This window comes from Channa argus, chromosome 20 (genome assembly GCF_033026475.1).
Source record: "Channa argus isolate prfri chromosome 20, Channa argus male v1.0, whole genome shotgun sequence".
NCBI lineage: Eukaryota > Metazoa > Chordata > Actinopteri > Anabantiformes > Channidae > Channa > Channa argus.
In genome coordinates, this window is record NC_090216.1 from 887767 (window position 1) to 907082 (window position 19316).

At 40.5% G+C, this 19316-nt stretch overlaps 1 protein-coding gene across 3 annotated transcripts in view; it reads right to left on the minus strand.

Annotated features, from left to right (window-relative positions):
* The window catches only part of ankfn1a (ankyrin repeat and fibronectin type III domain containing 1a), a 120280-nt gene that overhangs the window by 76480 nt on the left and 24484 nt on the right, over positions 1-19316 (minus strand). For all 3 annotated transcript variants that reach the window (XM_067488044.1, XM_067488043.1, XM_067488045.1), the window contains exon 6: positions 12779-12816. In XM_067488044.1, the coding sequence (XP_067344145.1) occupies positions 12779-12816 (38 nt within the window). The remainder of the gene's footprint in view (positions 1-12778; positions 12817-19316) is intronic.

Here is a 19316-nt window from a genome sequence, read left to right on the forward strand (position 1 = left end):
GCACAAAAATTAAACATGTTAGGTAATTTCACTGGACAAAAATGTAGTGAGACCTTATTAAAATATATCATCAAATCACAGACTTATTGTAAAAATGTCTGGAACCCTGCTGCTGGGCAAAAATCATTGTCTCTGCTAACGTGTCCTACTGAAGTGTCTTTAAGTCCCAAACTGGTCCCTGACAGCATTAGTCACCATTCTTCACCTCAGTGGGACTGTCGGGAACATGACTCAAGTGCAGAGAAAAAGAATTAACAAGTACGTTCATTTGAGCCAATGTCCCTCAGAGCTCAGGCGTTTTAGTGCCAACAAGCAGGTGAAAATACTTTTCTGGTGCAGCAGCTTCAGTCTACACCTTTCAGTCATCACCATCATTTCTTTTGGATATACAGTAAATCGTTTTGTGTTTGTGTGAGCACCTTGGCACATTTCTGTTTCCAGTTTCTTTAACTTAAACGTTCGTGGTGTCGGGCAGGGAGTCTGACACTGCCCTGTTCTGATGCTGCACCACATACCATCCTCACGTTGGTTAAGCAGGTGGGCGGCGGTGGTTTGGAGCCGTTTTAACATCAGTAAGTCACAATGCCCAAAGTAAAACTGCATACTAGCTCTGCTGAAGTCTTAAGATCTAGTTGCTAACAGTCATTGTCTAGTTTGTTACAAATATGTTTAATATTCATGACTGACATTGCCAAACACTGAGGAAGATGTACAGCAACTACAGATGTATTTTACCACCATATTCGTCTGTTAAATCTACAGTCTGTGTTGTCTGTAATTGTCGATCCAGGATCTCACTCAAAATCTGTGCTTTTTTATTCTTTGTTCTTTTCAGCAAAAGCTGTATTTTAATAATTTAAAGAACATAGAATTTGCAGTGTTTCTACCGTAAAATAAAATGCTAAACAGAATCACATCCTGCCCGACTTTAAACCAATCCCACAAACATTCATTTGCTGCCATTCAGAGTGCAGCCCTGTCAGCCAGGAGGCACTTGTGACACTAACATTTAGACTGGAGGAGCTGGAGATCCCAGCAGTTATAAAACCTGCTGTAGCTCCTGAGCCACAGCTGCCTGATTTAAATATAATGATTCTTAGTTTGCATTGTTCTAACGCTGTAAAATGCTTCCTCACACACTGCTCTACAGTGTCTTGGCTTCTGATAAAGCTTCAAAGTCAAGGATCTATTACTCCAATGGGACTCCCTGGATCGTATTTTATCGTCTCAGTGGTACCTGAAGCAACACGCCCACACTAACAGAGACCATAGAAAGTTGTTTTCAGTCTGAACGCCCACCAACCCCAGCTTAAGTGCCCACGGTAAGGAAAACTAAAGCTTATAAAAGTGGAGCTTTTCACACGATGCAGAAAATAAAAGCAGAGCATGAAAACTAATACTTTTCTCCGTTGGTGGCAAAGCCGAGTCTCACATAATGTGTATATGAGCTGTGATAAGCCTGGGGGGGGGGGGGGTGATAGAGAAATACATTAGCAGTGTGTCAGATATAATCTAAATCCAACTAAGCAGTAGACCGAAGGGTTTACGTAAAACGTGGCTTAAAAAAAATCAAATGGTTCTTCAAACGGTTTAATTATCTGTTGGGCTACAACAGATAATTAAGAGATAATTATATTTAATGAGTAGATTAAATATACACTTTTGAAGGTTACATGACAACACAGATAAACGTAGCTGATTGTTAGTTTGAAAATTAAAAAGGGACTTCAGTGGGATGTAATGGTTAAAAAAACATTTTTCTGACACAATTTTGGAATAAGATTCTTTACTGGTCGTCGTGGGCGGCTGCAGGTGCCTGGGAAGGCAGCACAGAGTGTCTCATTAAGGCACACACCTGGTGAAGGGACTGGAATTTGATCCCGCAGACCTCTTCATCCAAGCCACCTACTCTATCCATGGAGCCACCAGGCTCCTATTTCCTCAACTCTGAAAATACACCTAAGCTGCAGTTAAGGAACCTGAATTCTACATAAGAAAAGAACCCTTATAAGGACATATACAAATATTATACAGTGCAGTATATACTCTTGTACTGCAAACAATTCAAATCCAAATTAGAATAAAGTGTCCTATAAAGGATTTACACTCATCAGAGATAAACTATCAGATAATCTAGATTAAATAACTAGTGGCCGCTGTCACTCTCTTGACTGACAGGATTTCTACGGCAGGAATGAAAACAAGACGACCAAAAACAAATGTCTCCTGTATATCTTCAGTTAGTTGTATTTTTAGAGCCAAATTAAGATAAAACTCTTATTTCAGAAGTTTTCGATTTACATTTCCTGTCAGAATTAAATGTAAGTGAGCTCAACTGTCATCACTTGCGATTCTCATTTTCCTTTAGACCAATAAAAAGACGTGGTGGCAAATTACTACACAACAGTCACTTCACTTTGAAGAGAAGAGCTGCAGAGTGTGTGTGTGTGTCTGTGTGTGTGTGTGTGTGTGTGTGTGTGTGTGTGGGGGGGGGGGGGGTAGAGGAAGTTGAGAGCTAGAGAATGATAGGCGAGCTGGAGAGTGGGAGTACTGAAAGACAGAGAGCTGGAGAAAGTTTTCTCTAATGAGCTGATGAGTCAGAAAACGTACAGTCACGACTGATGCTGCTCACAGCTACAGTGATTGTTTCACTTCTGTGTGTGTGTGTGTGTGTGTGTGTGTGTGTGTGTGTGTGTGTGTGTGTGTGTGTGTGTGTGTGTGTGTGTGTGTGTGTGTGTGTGTGTGTGTGTGTGTGTGTGTGTGTGTGTGTGTTAGGTTGCAGTGAATGTCTGCACAAACCTCGAACCTGTTCCTGATCCCGAACTCATTACACAACAAACAGGAGTTCACCTTACTGTAGTGTTGGATCATTTGGATTCGATTAGATTTTTTTAAGTCTACATAAAGTCAAGATCGTATTAAAAACATGCTGTTTCTAGGTCCATCTGTGACTAACAAAGAAAAACATCCACTAGAGCCACTGTGCAACAGTAATAGAAAAGTAAAACCTATAAGCCCAAGTAATATGAATGCTACCAAAGATCCAGTGACCTACACTCTCTAATGTCCCTGAATGCATCTGTACAGGGGCTAAAGTGACAGACCCTGTGGACACAGTGGACATCTACATTTTTGTTGTCACTGAAGTAATGTTACCTTTCTTTGGTTTTACTTTATTTGGATGACATTGTCTTGCTGCTGCAGCAGTCATCATTCCAGCTTGTTGACTAGCAAAACCAACCCACTGTGCAGGTGACAGCTGACATTACTGTTCTATCTCTGCAGAGCTGCTGCTGCTGCCATGTGAGTGACAGCAGATCAGGTCATAGTCTTAGTTTAGGTATTTTTTACATTGTTCAAAAACAAAATGTGTATTAAAGAAATGCATTTGATATGTCCCCCCTCTTAAACTCTAAGTCCTGACTTCATGTCCAGACTAGTCTGTTTCATTAGCTTCAGTAAATTAAAGCAGTCTCTAATTTGGCATATCTGTCATTAGCCTTTCTGAAAAAACATTGTTTTTATCACAAATTCAACAAGACATTTGTAACAACAGTTTCTTACTAAATGTAACAGTTTTTCAGGAGCTGTGTTGCAGTAAGAGTGGAGCATTGTTTTTAGGGTTTCTTACTTGCAAAATGAAACTCACAAGGTTCCTTTCACTTTGTTTCTGACATAATATCTGTTGGATAAAATATGTCTCGGTTTGGCAGAATTTCAAATAAAGAAACAAAAGACACTGATGAGCTATTCAACAGAAAAGCTTCGTCAGCAGACTTCATCACATTAGAGCTGCTTTTCAAAAACTCTTGGGAACATAGAATAACAAACACGGAATAAACATCATCCTTAATGACACTGAAAACTTAAGAGTTCACTGTTGAAGGTTTTTATAAATTAGCTCAGAAATGTTTTTACTGAGGAACTGAGACGTTAAAACGCATAAAGGACAATATTTTATGGATGAACAATGACCAGTACAAGCAGCTGTCTGTGTTGTGTTGCAGTGCATAGTATGAACACAGTGCATGTACTGTGTTCTGTCTCTCTCACACACACACGTATACATTTTCTTTTTAAACAAAAAAGAAAATCTCCACATGGTTATATTAGAAAGTAGACTTTAAAATGGCAATGATAAGGTTAGTAAAAATTTCCAAATGTGTTTTTAAATCTATAAACTGAACAACAGTATTAATAAAATATCAGATAGTTTAATAAAATATGTGACTTCCTCCTCTTCTTTTCCTTTGGGCTGTTCCCCTTTCAGAGATCTCCACAGTGAATCATGTGTCTCCATCTAACTCTGTCCTCTGCATCCTCTTCTCTCACACCAACTAACTTCATGTCCTCTCTCACTACATCCATAAATCTTGTTCTTCCTCTAGACCTCCTGCCTGGCAGCTCCAACCTCAGCATCCTTCTACTGATATATTCAGTTTCTCCTCTGAACATGTCCAAACCACCTCAATCTGTCCTCTCTGACTTTATCTCCAACACATCTAACATGATCTGTCCCTCTGATGTCCTCATTACTGATCCTGTCCATCCTCGTCACTCCCAAAGAGAACTTTCTCTGTACTTCTCCATCAGCATCCTCAAATCAAATACTTCATCTGTTGGACTCTTTCTAGGCATGAAACCATATTGCTGCTCCTTAGCCGAGCTTCCACTACTTTTTGCCCACAACTTCATTGTTTGGCTCATCAGCTTTATTCCTCTGTAGTTGCCACAGCTCTGCTCATCTCCCTTGTTCTTAAAAATGGGCACCAGTACACTTCTCCTCCAGTCCTCAGCATCCTCTCACTCTCCAAGATCTTGTTAAACAAACTAGTCAGAAACTCTACTGCCACCTCTCCTAGACACTTCCATACCTCCACAGGTTTGTCATCAGGACCAACTGCCTTTCCGCTCTTCATCCTCTTCAACGTCCTCCTCACTTCACTCTTACTAATCTTTGCTACTTCCTGCTCCACACCAGTCACCTCTTCTACTCTTCGTTCCCTTTCATTTTCCTCATTCATCCACTCTTCAAAGTTCTCCTTCCATCTTCCCATCACACTCCTGGCACCTGTCAATACATTTCCATCCTTATCTTTAATCACACTAACCTGCTGCACATCCTTCCCATCTCTATCTCTTTGTCTGACCAACCTGTACAAATCCACTTCTCCCTCCTCAGTGTCCAACCTAACATACAAATCCTCATATGCTCTGTGTTTGGCCTTTGCCACCTCTACCTTCACCTCTGCATCTCCCTGTACTCCTGTCTACTCTCTTCAGTCCTCAGTGTCCCTCAACATTTTTCCTTTTCAACTTCCACCATTTTGTCCTCTGCTCTGCCTCAGTCATCTTCCTTTTCCTCATCACCAGCATCATTTTACCCACCACCATCCTGTGTTGTCTGGCTACACTCTCCCCTACCAATACTTTACAGTCACTGATCTCTCTTAGATTACAACGTCTACACAAGATGTCGTCCACCTGAGTGCCTCTACCTCCCGCTCTTACATGTCACCCTATGTTCCTGTCTCTTCTGGAAGAAAGTGTTCACTACAGCCATTTCCATCCTCTCTGGAAAGTCTACCACCATCTGTCCTTCTGTGTTTCTGTCCTGAAGACCAAACCTGCCCATCACAGTCTCATCACCTGTGTTCCCTTCACAAACATTATGCTCTGCATCACTTCATCAAACTCACTCCAGAATTTCTCCTTCTCTTCTAACTCACATTCGGTCAGATTCGGTTTGCAATTCATGATTTGCACGTTTAATTTCCTAACACAACCCTTTGCATTTATCCAGACTGGCACCAGGAGACACTGGCTTGTGCTCCCTTGTGGTTGCATTTAATAAACACAATGTGAAAATAAGTAATGAATATTGACCTAAACTTGTATTATACATATGTTGAATATGTTTTAAAATATTTGAACAATAATGGTGAAATGTCCACATAAAAAGTATGAAAAATCCATTACTATTTGAGATGAATTCATTTTAAAAACTCAGTAATCATTCTTCAAATATACTGTCTGGATTCCAAAAGTGTTAAAAAGTGATTTAATACATGAACTAAATTAAACATGTTCATTCATCTGTGAGTGGCTTCAGTGTTTAGTTTACAGTCAGCTCGATGAAGAGGAAGCAACATTAATCTGTTCGACATGTTTATCTGCTCTCAGCTGGATTAACTGTGTTTTTCTTTGCCATCAATGTTGACTCTTATAATTAAATATGACAGCAAGATACACTGTCGCATTAAATGTGAAAATATGGAGCGCTGGCAAACAAATTCAGAGTATTAATCATGAACTTGCATAATCCAACAAGGAGACGGATATTCACTCCTTTTACTCCGACAGAGGAGCCATTTATGCTTCACGTGAAGTAGAAAGATTAACAACCAGGCAGAAAGGTGACACATTCCTTCAGCTTCTAGTTATTAGGGGTTTACACAAAAACTAAACACAACCATCGACCATTTACCACATGTTAGCTTCACAAGTTGGGAAACCTTTAGAATTGCTGTATATTCATTTATTTTTATCAATTGACTTGACCTGTCCAGGCTGGACCACACCTCTCACCTAATCACCACGACCCTGAACAGGATTAGAGGTTACAGATAATGTGTGGATGGATAACTAATCCATAAATAATGCAGTGGAATAATACTTGACATTATTACATTTTAATTTGCAGTTATAAAATATTATTTATTCATTCTTACTTCTGGAGCGACACGTGGAGCCAATCGAATGGCCTTTAGGGGTCAGTGGGTGGTAAAAGGTTAAATGTTAAGTGATGACTACAAACATGTGCCTCTCTGTATGTTGTAGGATTGATTTAAAGATTCTGATGATTGATGATCTTCACAAACTCACTCTTATTGACCTTACATATGAGCATATGTGCTGCCTAACATCTTCTAGCAGAGGTCTCCAGCATATGTTACTATAATTATAAAAGACACAGAACATAAACATAAAAATACACACGGTACAACAACTAAATAATAAAATTAAGAATTGAGTTGAAAAAGTTACCAGTTATGATTCGGGAGCTATTGAGGTCAAGTGGCCCATAACCAGTAGATACAGTATATATTTAGGCAGTGTTTAATCTCTTGTGCTGCTCAGCTTGTCATTAGGTTGAACCTTTCATCAGATTAATTATCCATGTTTCTGCATCCTCAGCCAGTTAACTATGATTACACATCTAAATTGAATCTCTTTTTACTCATTTAACTTTAATTACCTGTTAAAAGATAAATGTAATTGGATTCCACTAACAATTTATAAGCTCTTGAATTTAGCACAATAGTGCAAAATGCCGACTTCACAGAAAGAGAAGCTTTGATCTAGTGACTGCCAATTTAGAATTCACTATTGCAGTAATCTATGCACCCTGCAGGTAGAGGTGATGGAGGTGGTGTCTGGCACATAGCTGAGGGATTATGAGCTGAATCTGGCCTGTGGTTGCTGTAATCAGTTAATTTCCTCGTGCAAGCTCATACTGCAGAGGTATTATTTTGGACCTGCCTTAATCATATCAAGTTATCAGACAACCCTAAAATCATTATAAAGCCATACGTGAGAAATAATGTAGTAAGAATGTAAACGTACCCTCTTGGGTTTGATCGGATTCATCCTACTTTAATTTCTAATATTACCACTTTAAAGAGAATGGGATTCAAAAATGTAAATTCACAGTAAAACCATCAGTAACAGGAGCAGAGCAGAGTTTGGCTTTTCTGAACGTCCACAGAGCAGCAGTTTGGCCACCGTTCATCAGCTCCACTAAACCTGCCTTTCTTCCCTCATTTCCATCGCCATGGCAACACATAGCCAGCGGTCATTATTCTTAATGGCTACCTTGGGCCTCTCAGTGTGTGTGTGTGTCACACAACAGTTGTTTGCAAAGTGGTAGCCTCACACTCGAACAATCCCACTTCAATGAACCCCATGAGGTAAAGTCTGCTGCGCTGATGAGGGCGTGTGTTGTGCACTCAGTGTTACACATTGTTCTGCAGAGAGGCTTCAGTGGAGCAGTGGATATGTAAAATTATGAAGCGGTAGTAAAGATGCTGTTTCAGAATGTTCTGGTCCTTCAACGCATCGCCTGCAAATCATGTTTTTCTTCCGTGTGACTCGTGACAAACTGAACTCATCCTGAGCACTGTAGCAGCACATCATGTTAGGACACACACATTAATTCCACAGATTCATCCACAGTCATTGAAAAACTAAATCATTAGACGCAGCACAGACAGCTGGGACTGCAGCTTCAGTGAGAGAAAGCAGATGAGGGTGGGGGGGGGGGGGGGGTGAGCTTTTAACTGAAGACAATAAAATGTTCAGTAGTTAGTGCGCAGGTCATAATTAGCAACAGCAACACAGCTGTGATGTTTATTGTTGTAGTATTTGACTGTGTAGAGCAGACTGCGTCTCAGACAAAGAACACCTCTGTATATCCAGAAGGATTTATGTAACTCTTAAATGGTGCGTCGTATTTATGAAACAGAGTAAAACAAACTAATTAATTCATTCTTGAAGCATGTCCATTAAATATGAACAAAATTTGTAAATGCAAACATGTACATCTGTAAATCAGTAATAAATGTGCACAGAAATCTGTATCTATGTATTGTCTTACAAATACGTGTCTGCGGGGGTGTGCAGACGCACAGCAATGTGCATAATGTGATACTATGTTAAAATGCTTCACTGAACAGAATGAAGAGGCAGTTTGTGGAAATCCAACACAGAGCACGACAAAAACCCTCTCATGTCACACACACACACCTGGAGACATATGTACTGTTTGTATATGATCCTCACAGGTGGATCATTAGGAACATGATGTTCAGTTGACAGAGGCGCTATGGTACAAGTTGGCAAGTGAACGTTTGTCATGTGGTTCTATGAAATATGTCTATCTGTTGTCGTTCAGTCTTGTGCAGCTGCATCCTTCTTTTCTGGCTCTGACACAGAAAAATGAAATCTCTTATGTTTAGCGGCTTAAATTATGGTGAACTGGTTTGAATAAAAGTCTTAAAACTAAGGTTACACGATCATTTACAGAGAAGGTGTCTCTGTTGGATTCGTTGGAACTGCATCTGATTGCACTGTGCTGCTCCACAGTAGAGCTTCATCCCTCGCAGATAATTTTTGGTCAAATGTGTATTTACAACAGGTGGGTCACGTTTAGTTTACAGCCGACAATAAAGCTGATTAGGGACACGAGTAAGTCTACACAGAATACACTCATTCGACTGTACATGCAAATTCTTTTTTCACTTTCATACATTTTTCTGTCCAGGAGAGAATTCTGGTCCACATTCTTATTCCTGCTCACAAAGAACCTGGTTGCCTCACTCGCTTTTCTGTCAAAGCCATCAGTGAGCAGTGAGATGTGGGCAGTGACTCAGACGTCTGTTGACTTCTGCTGGATGATGTGTAAATCACACTGAGCTGTGTGAGTTAAAGTTAGGATCAGGTTCGGACGCAGCAGACCAGCAGGTCAGAAAACTGGTTTGAAATTTTTAGACCATGATTTTGTTATTATGTTGTACCTATGTTGTAAGCGTGATGGGGTGGGGTGGGGTGGGGGGATTAACTGTGTCCTCAGCTGTCACTTTATGAGAGACGCAGCTGTGAGGTGCCTCGCAGGTAAAGAAAAGAGAAGACACCAGATATGGAGCTGCAGAGCAAAGCAGCTGGATTCAGCTTATTTGGGCTGTAATTTAATATCGAAAAACAAGCCCGAGTGAGAAAGCAGGAGGTGTAGCCAACATACCTGGCAGCTCTGCACTGACTAAGTCAAGATAAAGTAACAAGATAAACAGTTGTAGTTCCTCTACAGTAGATCAGAACGGTGATTAAAACTACAATGTGAGAACTTCCCTTGCAGCACAGACTGAAGCTCTGGTCAGGAGACAGAGGTTTGAATTAGGTTACACATCTCCATTAATTACCTGAAGGGATAGTTAAAGGACTGGTCAGGATGTTTATCTGTTTTCTGGATTATACTCCGTGATGTTTTGTGCTCAATGGACTCTTCCAGTCAGTATCTAAAGACATTTGTGTTTCATATCGACACCATCATCACTACAGTTATTACTAAAAATACAAATGTGGCCTCTTTAACATCCTGTTTGTCAGGGCAGAGCAGAGTTTCTGCACATTAAGGTGCAGGCATGCAAAAATTAACACAGCAAAAAAAAAGAAATATTCTTTCTTTCACACACTCTTTACTTTGTCAAAACCAAAACACGACCCAGGTAACATCACTTAAGGACATGTATCAGACTCCCACTGGAGTCTCAATGGATCGATGTGGAAACACTAAATAAGAGGAAACATCACTTCTGTCAAGTCAATGTGATGGTCACGGAGAAACTTCATGAAGAAATTATTCAGTAAAATATTCAGGCTGCAGAAGACAAGCAGCATCTCCAACGACCATCCACCACCTCATATCCTCACTGCAGGTGACCTGTGGCGTCTCTGAGTTTCCTAAGAATACTCTTGTATAGTCACAGAGAATATTAAATTCATTTAACTCTACATGTTTTTTAATTTGTTAACATGTTAACATGAAATAATTGAACAACAGTGGTCTATAAACAAGGTGGAAAATTATACTGAAGAAAACAAAGATCACTTGAAAAAGGTTAAGAGGTAAGAGGCCGTTCATGTTTCTTCATGACACGTCCTGAGAGTAGAGGGCAAAACGTGAGCCTTTAGGAAAAAAAAGGCTTTTGTCCTTTCTAAAGGAGTAAAAACAAGCAAATCATGAGAAATATAAAAATACCAGATACTAAAATAGCTTCTCTAAGCTTTTCTCATTAGATAAAAGATCACATTTGAATTCCACATATCGTGTGTGGCCTTGCTCATTCCCTCTACCGAGCTCACGGCCATGACAATCTATTAGTGCTGTCAAAATGCATGAGACCATTTGAACAGTAGAACAAGAACAGCTCACTGAAAATTCAAATCAGAAAGGATGAGCGACAGCCAGAGTCAAGGACTGCTCAGACGTATCTGACCCATACATGGGATATTTGTCATAAAGATGGAAAATTTTAGTAATTCGAAAATTTAAACTGGAGTTCAAGCAATTCATTAGTTACGTAATCAACAGAAAATTACTGTTTTCTTTGTCATAACTGAATTTACACTGCAGAAAAAAAAGGTGTGAAGGTCACGTTGGGCTGTCAAAGAAGGTACAAACTGACATAAGGAAAAAAGTATGTTCCCCTAAAAAATGAAAATGAAAATAAGTTGCACTAATGTACTCGTCCAGTTGTGGGCCAGATCAATTCTCCTGCTGGCTGCTAGCAGAGGTTTAAAGATGGGTTCATAACTTTTCAATCTAAAATCAGGCTCCAATAAAAACAAATGGAAGAGGTTTTTCATACTGTTTTCACAGCTCAGAGTTCATATTCCTCCGTTTCTAAATGGCCAAGCAACCTGAGGGCGGCCAATGCTCACCGTCAAAATGTGTTCCAATTTGTGTCTGAAGCTAAAATGAGCTTTTAACAGTGTGACTTAATCAAATCAAGTGGATATATTCTAAACTCTTGTAGTATTCTGTGTGTTTTTCTGTTGGGCTGCAGTGAAGGTAAAATAACAAAGTAACAAAGTGATCTACAACGAGCAACCTTTAAAATCCCTGTACAGCACCACATACATGTCACACATTTCAAATGAAACTCTCCGGCTCTGTAAACACATGAAGTAGAATCTGTTCTGTACATGTGAATGAACAATGAGTAATGAAACATGAAACCAAAGCATAATTATCATTTGTCTGTTGTTATTACCTGCTCTGCCAAAACTTTGCAGCAAATGCTGAATTCACTTTGAAAAACACAAACTACTACACAGCTTCAGCCTTTTTAAAGAGGATGAACTGTCAATTAGCTGTTTAGCTAAATCCTGCTGTTGTGGTCCTCAAGGCTGAATCACATTCTCACCACAAACAAATCGCTGCAGTATTTGTGTGGGACTGGACCCAGACCACATCCAGTAGGGGTCTTGGTGTGATTGTTTTGGTGGGCTGTGTTCAGACCAGCACCAATGAACCACAGCAAGCAGGCAAACTGAACCAAACTAAATAATGTAGACAAGATGCCCTGAGTCAGTACGACGCAGTCAGGTGGGACTAACAAAATCATGTTCCCACCACAAACAAGTCGCTCTAGATTTAGCTTATCACCACACTAAAGCCACTTCCTCTGAAGGGTCTTGATGTGGTAGCTTTGGTCCACACACAAAACTGCTGTGTTCAGATCTGTCCAAACTGATCAAGGCAGACAAACAAAGAATGATTCTACCACAATAAACTACGCACAAAAGATAATTGGAAGCTTGATTCCTCCCAGTGCAAGACGACTTTCAAATATCCTGTCAAAACTTATTTTTCACCCGGAATAGCTGCACTTTTTTCCTCCCATTGAATGAAAATGGTAAACAATAAGAATAGTGAGACCTTCTGCTTCCTGAGATTTTCCCTTTGGAAAAATACAGGACAGGTTCTGACTCCTCATTTGCTGAATCATGACTTACTGTTGGGAAAACATTTTAAAAACAAAGGGCAGAGAAAACAGAGAGGACAAAATGCAGTGAACTATTCAGTGCTCAGACACGATGAGGATTTGTGCTCAGAAAAGAAAACTGAAGAGACGGTAAATGATTCAGAGATGAAGGAATTAAACAGCTTCCTGCAGCTGTGAAAAGGAGGGAGAGAGGAAACCAAGTCAGGACTTACTTTTTCCTGGTGTCGTATCTTCCTGCAGTTCCCAGGCTCTGTGAAGGAGGCAGAGCAATGAAGACATGATCAGTTTCTATGCAGGACCATGCAAATTACAAATTACACCACTGCTGATGCTTCTATTCAGAAAAACACACAAACACAAAACGAGATCAGCGCACACACAGAAGGTTTATAGATTTGTTTGCAGGAAATTTGACAAATTTTCACAGAAGCAGCAGCAATGTTGATCAATGTTGGGGGCCTGGTAGGTCAATGGGTTGGGATGCAGAAGGCCGCAGGTTGGAATCCCACCCCACCAGGCGTGGCCACGCCCAGCCACCAAAAAAATGGAAGGGTTCCGGCAGGAAGGAAAGTAAAGGATTGTGCTATTCATCATGTCAGTGATGGTGTTCACATGCAAATCTTCTCTCGATAACTAGAGACACAATCTGGGTTAGAAAATGTATGGTTCTTCAACAGTCAAAGGTACAATTAGAAAAACTGGAAATCAGTTTTTGGCTGCTGCAATATGAACAGCAACAGCAAATGACCTTTAATTCATCATATGAACAATTTGCAGAACACTGGGGAAAAAAGATTTTACATATGTGCCTGTGCAATGAAAGCTGTTAAATATGCCACTGATTAACCTTGTACTGGAAGTATTGTGTTGCTCATGTCAACCCACTCATTTAGTGTGAAATATCAATAAAGAGACACTTTGGTAAAATTACCAGCTGCTCAGTTTTTATGTGTGTAGGAGGAACATGAATGGTTTGGTAGGTGGCTGTCTCTTTTTTATTGTTTTCACTGATGCATTAAAGCAGATTTCACGCAGCGGTTTCATGGTTAGCAGCTACTTCTCGCAGCCAGCAATGTGTTTCAACCTTGGACCTTTGAAATGTGTTTGCTCAGCAACATCACGACTGAAGCGTGCGGCAAAGAAGAGATAGGGTGGTATGATTTGACAGAGGGATGACAGGGTTAGTGCCGTGAGGGGAAAATAGTCGTTGTTAAGAAACAATTGCTCTCTGTTCCAGAGCGCTCACAGCATCAGATCTTTGAGACATCCTCCCCCACTCAGGGGTCTCTCCTGTACAGGGAGTGTAGAAGGGAGGTATAGAGGTGTTCACCTGTCATCTAAACTTTTTTTAACAGTGTAACTACAGACGTTTTCATGAGTCTGACTCATTTTAGATGTGGAACCATTCACCAAACTTTAAAGTGCTTTAATGAATGAGGTTTTCTCTAAAAACTACCATGACTGTCTATCACTGTATTTTAATGCAGATTCAAATTTCTCAACACTTTCTATTGTAACAATGAAAGTGCAGCTGTGGATGTGGATGTTTCAAGTGTGTTTTTAGTGACATGTTCTCACCTTGTTGCTTTACTCTGCTCAGCTCTCTGCTGTTGTAGATCACCATGAGAACTGCTGCACGGATGCTTTGCCCCCCCCAAATACGGTCTTACAATGTCAAGACAAATTTTACTTTTTTAAAATTTCCAGAAAGAAAACATTGCCTTTACTCAGATATCTCATACAGAGTCTGAATTTGTTATTTATATTCAACGAGGCTGTGACACAGTCAAATATCAGCTGTTTCCTACTGAAGTGTATTTTTCAGGAGCCAGTTGATCCAAATGTGGGGAAATTTCTATTCATCAAGCTGTAACCACTTGGCTATCAAGACCCTCCAGCCTTAAATTACTGATATCACCTGAATGAAAAAATAACCAGAGCCTGAAGCTGATGTTGTAGAGTGAAGACTTATCACTGTTAGATTTTGCAGAACTACAGATACATCTTCAGGGGCAGCAGTGGCCGAAAGGACAAGAAAAAAACACAACAAAAAACTGATACATCTTTGCTCACTAACAATGAATAAAAGAGACACTTTAACCAACACGGTCCTCACATAACTCATGTCATGTAAAACTGAAACCATGTTTGTCATTTTAAGGAGCATCAGCAGCGACTAAAGACGTGAAGCTGCTGCTGAATATTTTCCAAACTTGACCATGAAAAACAGTTTAGTGAATCCTTGCATTTTTCCAACCCTGGTGTCTGAACTCAGAGTCTCTTTCACTAATGTTTCATCTGCTCTGCAGCAGCAGTAAAAAGATGCAAACTGATTCTTTAAAAAAAAAAAAAAATACTATTTGACCTACAGTTCAACTAGAGATATTTCTAACCAATTTGTTTTGAAATTACAAAATCCGTGTTAACATATTCTCAAACATAATAAACGACTTTGAAAAAATATCTATACATTTCACTGCAATTGACAGTTTCTGCCTGAATTAACTCAACAAATCTGTAACTTTGTGAGTGTCACTGGTTATATCATTAATTATGTAATATTGTTTTCAAAATTTAGCTGCAGTGAGGCAAACTGTCAGCTTTTGAATTGCCTTTTAAAATCATCTAATTTTACCTCACAAAAACAAGTATGAGATTGTGACTTCACCCCTCTGACAGGAAAAAGTAACAAAATATCATCATCTCCATCATTCTGTAAACAGTGAGGAAGGACAATCTGTTACCAAGTGGCTTCACCTGTTTATCTCCATCTGTCAGTAACAAACGTATTCATCTGTGCTTCCTCTCACTGTGTCCTTCTGCTCTGAAGCCTCAGAGTTTATTAGAGTTTAATGTCACCTTCACATTTTCTTCCTGTCTCTAAGAGCTCTGAATCACTCCAAAGTACAATTCAATTTCCTGTCAGGATGTCTTTCTGCACCAAGCTTTTCTCTCGTCGGCTGATACAGAGCCACACATGAGATTGCAGCAGTTCTCGACAGGCACGGTGTAAAGACTGGAAACTCAATTTGTTTCCTAACGACATACAGTTCCAGCTTGTGCACTAAATAAACCACAAGATGGGGATGATTGGTTCTCTTCTCCCATGATAACGCATCATAACACAGTATGATCCCAATAAAAAAAAAAAATTAGCTTTTAAGTTTTGCTTTTTCAAGAAAAATGTATAATTTTCCAGCCAAATGTTCATTCGCAGAGAACAAAGGACCGAACAAAGGTCCCTTCTGCAGATCTGATTTAAAGCGTCACCCTGTCACCATCGCTGCTGCGGTTTCTGTGAATGTCAAGACATCCAGCGTGTCAGTCTCTTGCTGATCAGAGAGGGCGTCCAGTTTTCAAATGTCAGGGGACGTCCTCTCTACAGATGCCGACCAGACGCTTCAATCAATACTTCCCAGTGATGAAAGGCTGCGTCTAACCTTTTCCTGTTGACCACTCTGTGTGTGCTGAGAGACATAAATTACTGTACAGAGGAAAAGTCTTTACCCTTGTCCTGTAAAGACACAATTAATTCTGTCTATGGTTACTGTGTCCAGATTTTATTGCTCTACAGCATGGGGGGTGAACTCCGAGTGTTGAAGCCACAGCTCTGCTTGTTTTCCAACTATCACTGGATCAGGTGTGTTCAATCCATCAGAAGTGCTAAGAGCCCGCATGGCAGCAGGAATCGCTTTAAATAAGACTCCTCAGACAACATTATATCCTACGCACTCAAACACCTTTCAAACATAGTAGTTTGGTTGGGTTTAGGCACAAAATAACATGGAAAGGTGGTTTGGGTAAAATTACATCCGCAATTTAACACTCTACGTCCAGGTGGCCTTAATAACAGACAGTTCCTGGAGTGTGTGTGTCCACAGAGTGAGGACTATCAATGGACCCAGATCTTATGTAAGACACACACTATGTCTCTTCAACAGTAACTTTCGCCATGTTTTGCATCCACGAGCCACAGCGACCCCTGAATGAGCAGTTTGACCGATCGAGTAGTACAACACACAAGCAATAGACACATGCAGTGTTTCCATTCTGGCTCCACAAGTTAAGACTGAAAAGGTTCTGGTCAAATGTAACGTTGTTCAGCCTATTGTTGGAGCTTGTGTTCCTTAACATTAAGCAGAGTAAGGAAAAAGGCACAGAAGTAATCTGACATTTCACAAAACCCTCCTGTCCATCATTTGAGACGGTGTGTAGGAACGACACAAATGGATAAACACTGGTAAACAAGTTAGTAAAGTGAGCTGAATGTGCTGAACGAAAACCAAGATAATCTTTGTTTTGCTCTTTTTGCCATTTTAAACACCCAACTGTATGTTCAGAGACAGAAGGCACAGGGAGCACTGTGACAGATGCTGTGGTCCCCACAGAGACCAACAAAACACCTACAAGTACCTGAAAACGGCTGTGATTTAGGGTTTTCTCCCTTTGCTGTACTTTGTATACGTTTGGAAGCATCTTCACCTTATTTTCAGTGCCTACAAGCCTCGCACAGTGTGGTACCTTACAATGAAAATAATCATTAGGCACAGCTGTCAGCAGTTGAGCTCGATCATGCAGCTGTAATTTAAACTAATATTCCCTCAGTCTCTAACGTAAACACTAGGACTCAGTCAATCTACCTGCAGGCTTCACCACTGTACCACTAATTTCAACTAATATACCCTCATACTCAACTGATGGAGTCTGACTGCAGACAGCCCCCCCCCACCCCCCTTCGCGTCCCCACTACTTCTCACTTCACCTTACTAATTTGAACAAGGCTTTATTTTGATATTTGTCAGAGGCTGAACTGTACTGAGGTTGTTGGCCTCTCCGCGGGTTAATTAGCCCTGCAATGCCAGCATTCATGGCCTAGGAAAGAGCCTGCAGACGGGGGCAGCTGTGCAGTCCATGCTGGCAGTGTCCGCCAGCTCTGGCACCTCCGAGAGCTGCCTGGCAGGCTCGCCCAGTGGTTGAGTGACAAGCTGACTGGCGTGGGCATCGAATGGGTACGGCTCAGCACAACACTCATTGGACTTCAGCACGTCCGTCTGAGGACTGAGCAGACCAGAGCTGCATGAGGAAGTCATGTACAAATTGCTGACACACGGTCGCAGACGTAGTAGTGTCCCCATGAGGGTTTGATGATGAAGACAAAGCCAAAAAAGAAAATAACACATTATGAAATGTATAAAAAGATTTGGCTGCACTTCAATACTTCTAACAGCACACATCACTAGTGAACAAATCATCATATGGAGACTAATCTGAAATCTTTGCGGTTTGACATTGAACAGCCTGGTTTGTGACTGATGTGGTCAGTGGTCACCCTGTAGCACATTGTGTCATGTAGGACTTTTACATGTCTTCTAATAAACGAGTATAAAACTTGCAGAACAAACAAACTGCTATGTGCTGTCATGTTTGCTGCACAGGTACTTTAGCAAAATAGCCTCATTTTTCTCTATAAAGTTATAGTCAACTCGAATCTATAAACCACAAATTTAGTCACAATGAAACACAATCGAAATAGTTGAAGTGAGGAAAAAATCTTGTTTGCACCATATTGATTTTGACTTCTAGAACACCTTTGGGTTTTTGTCAGACAAACAAGTGATTTGGGGGCGGGGGCTTTAAACAGTCTTTTAATCATGTAATAGGCCAAACCAGTGGTTACCAACCCTGCTCATCAAGATCACCTGCCCTGCTGGGTTTTCAATCAGAAGCCCGACGATAACTGATTAGTCTTTCCCCACCCACCCTCATCTAAAATAGTATCTTTAGCTTCTAATTTACTGGACACACCCAACCCATGCAACATGCAGTGGGTAGTGAAGGCAGAAGAGGGGATCTGGAGGACCCGAGTTAGGAATCTCCTGGACTGAACACTAGGTCAGTACACAGTCAATGGTGGACGCTGTTGTCCATGAAAAAATAAAAAAGGGGCAGTGGACGGCACCATCCTCAGAACTATGCTACATTGAGACAACTTCAGTCAAAGCTGGACTGACTCTAGTAACATAAAATCTTTCAGGCTTTATTTGTCTTAAGAGAGTTTATTTTGTTGCACCGTTTGTCCAGTTTAAGCTGTGGTTAGGAGAGTTAATGGTTAAGCTTGTTTCTATGGTTACCTGAGGTTAAATCACCTTGATTTCTAATTATTCTCTTGTAATAACATGTACAGACACATGCTTGCAAACCAGAGAAAAGTCTGAATTAGCATTTATGTTCAAAATATTTCCTGCCAAACGACCATTTGGACGACGGACGACTAAACTACAGATTCGCTCAGGTTTCAGAGCAGGAGAAGCTGTTTTTCATTAGACGTCAAACACATGACTCTTTTCCCCAGAAGAACTGTTGCAGTTTTCTAGCTTTAGGATTTCTCAGGCACCTGAATCTCACTACTCATCTGGATAAACAAGTAAACTGTAGGAATTACATCAGGTCCATCTTTCTTTTGGTTTACATTTTTGGTTTTCATCTTCTTCTCTCCTTGCATTTTACTGTTATAAAAACATGCACAAAATGCATCCCTAATCTCACTCATACACTTAAAATGTCTCACATTTTTATGCCTTCATGCCGGTGACAGCTGGAGCTACAGGAGTTATGTGTCGGGCTCCTCCGCCTGCCTGTCTCATATCGTAAACGTGGTATCTTAGGAACGCTTTGAGGGAAGTTTTTCAAAATTTGCACAAACATCGACTTGGACTCAAGGATGAACTGTTTACAGTGAGTTGGGACAAA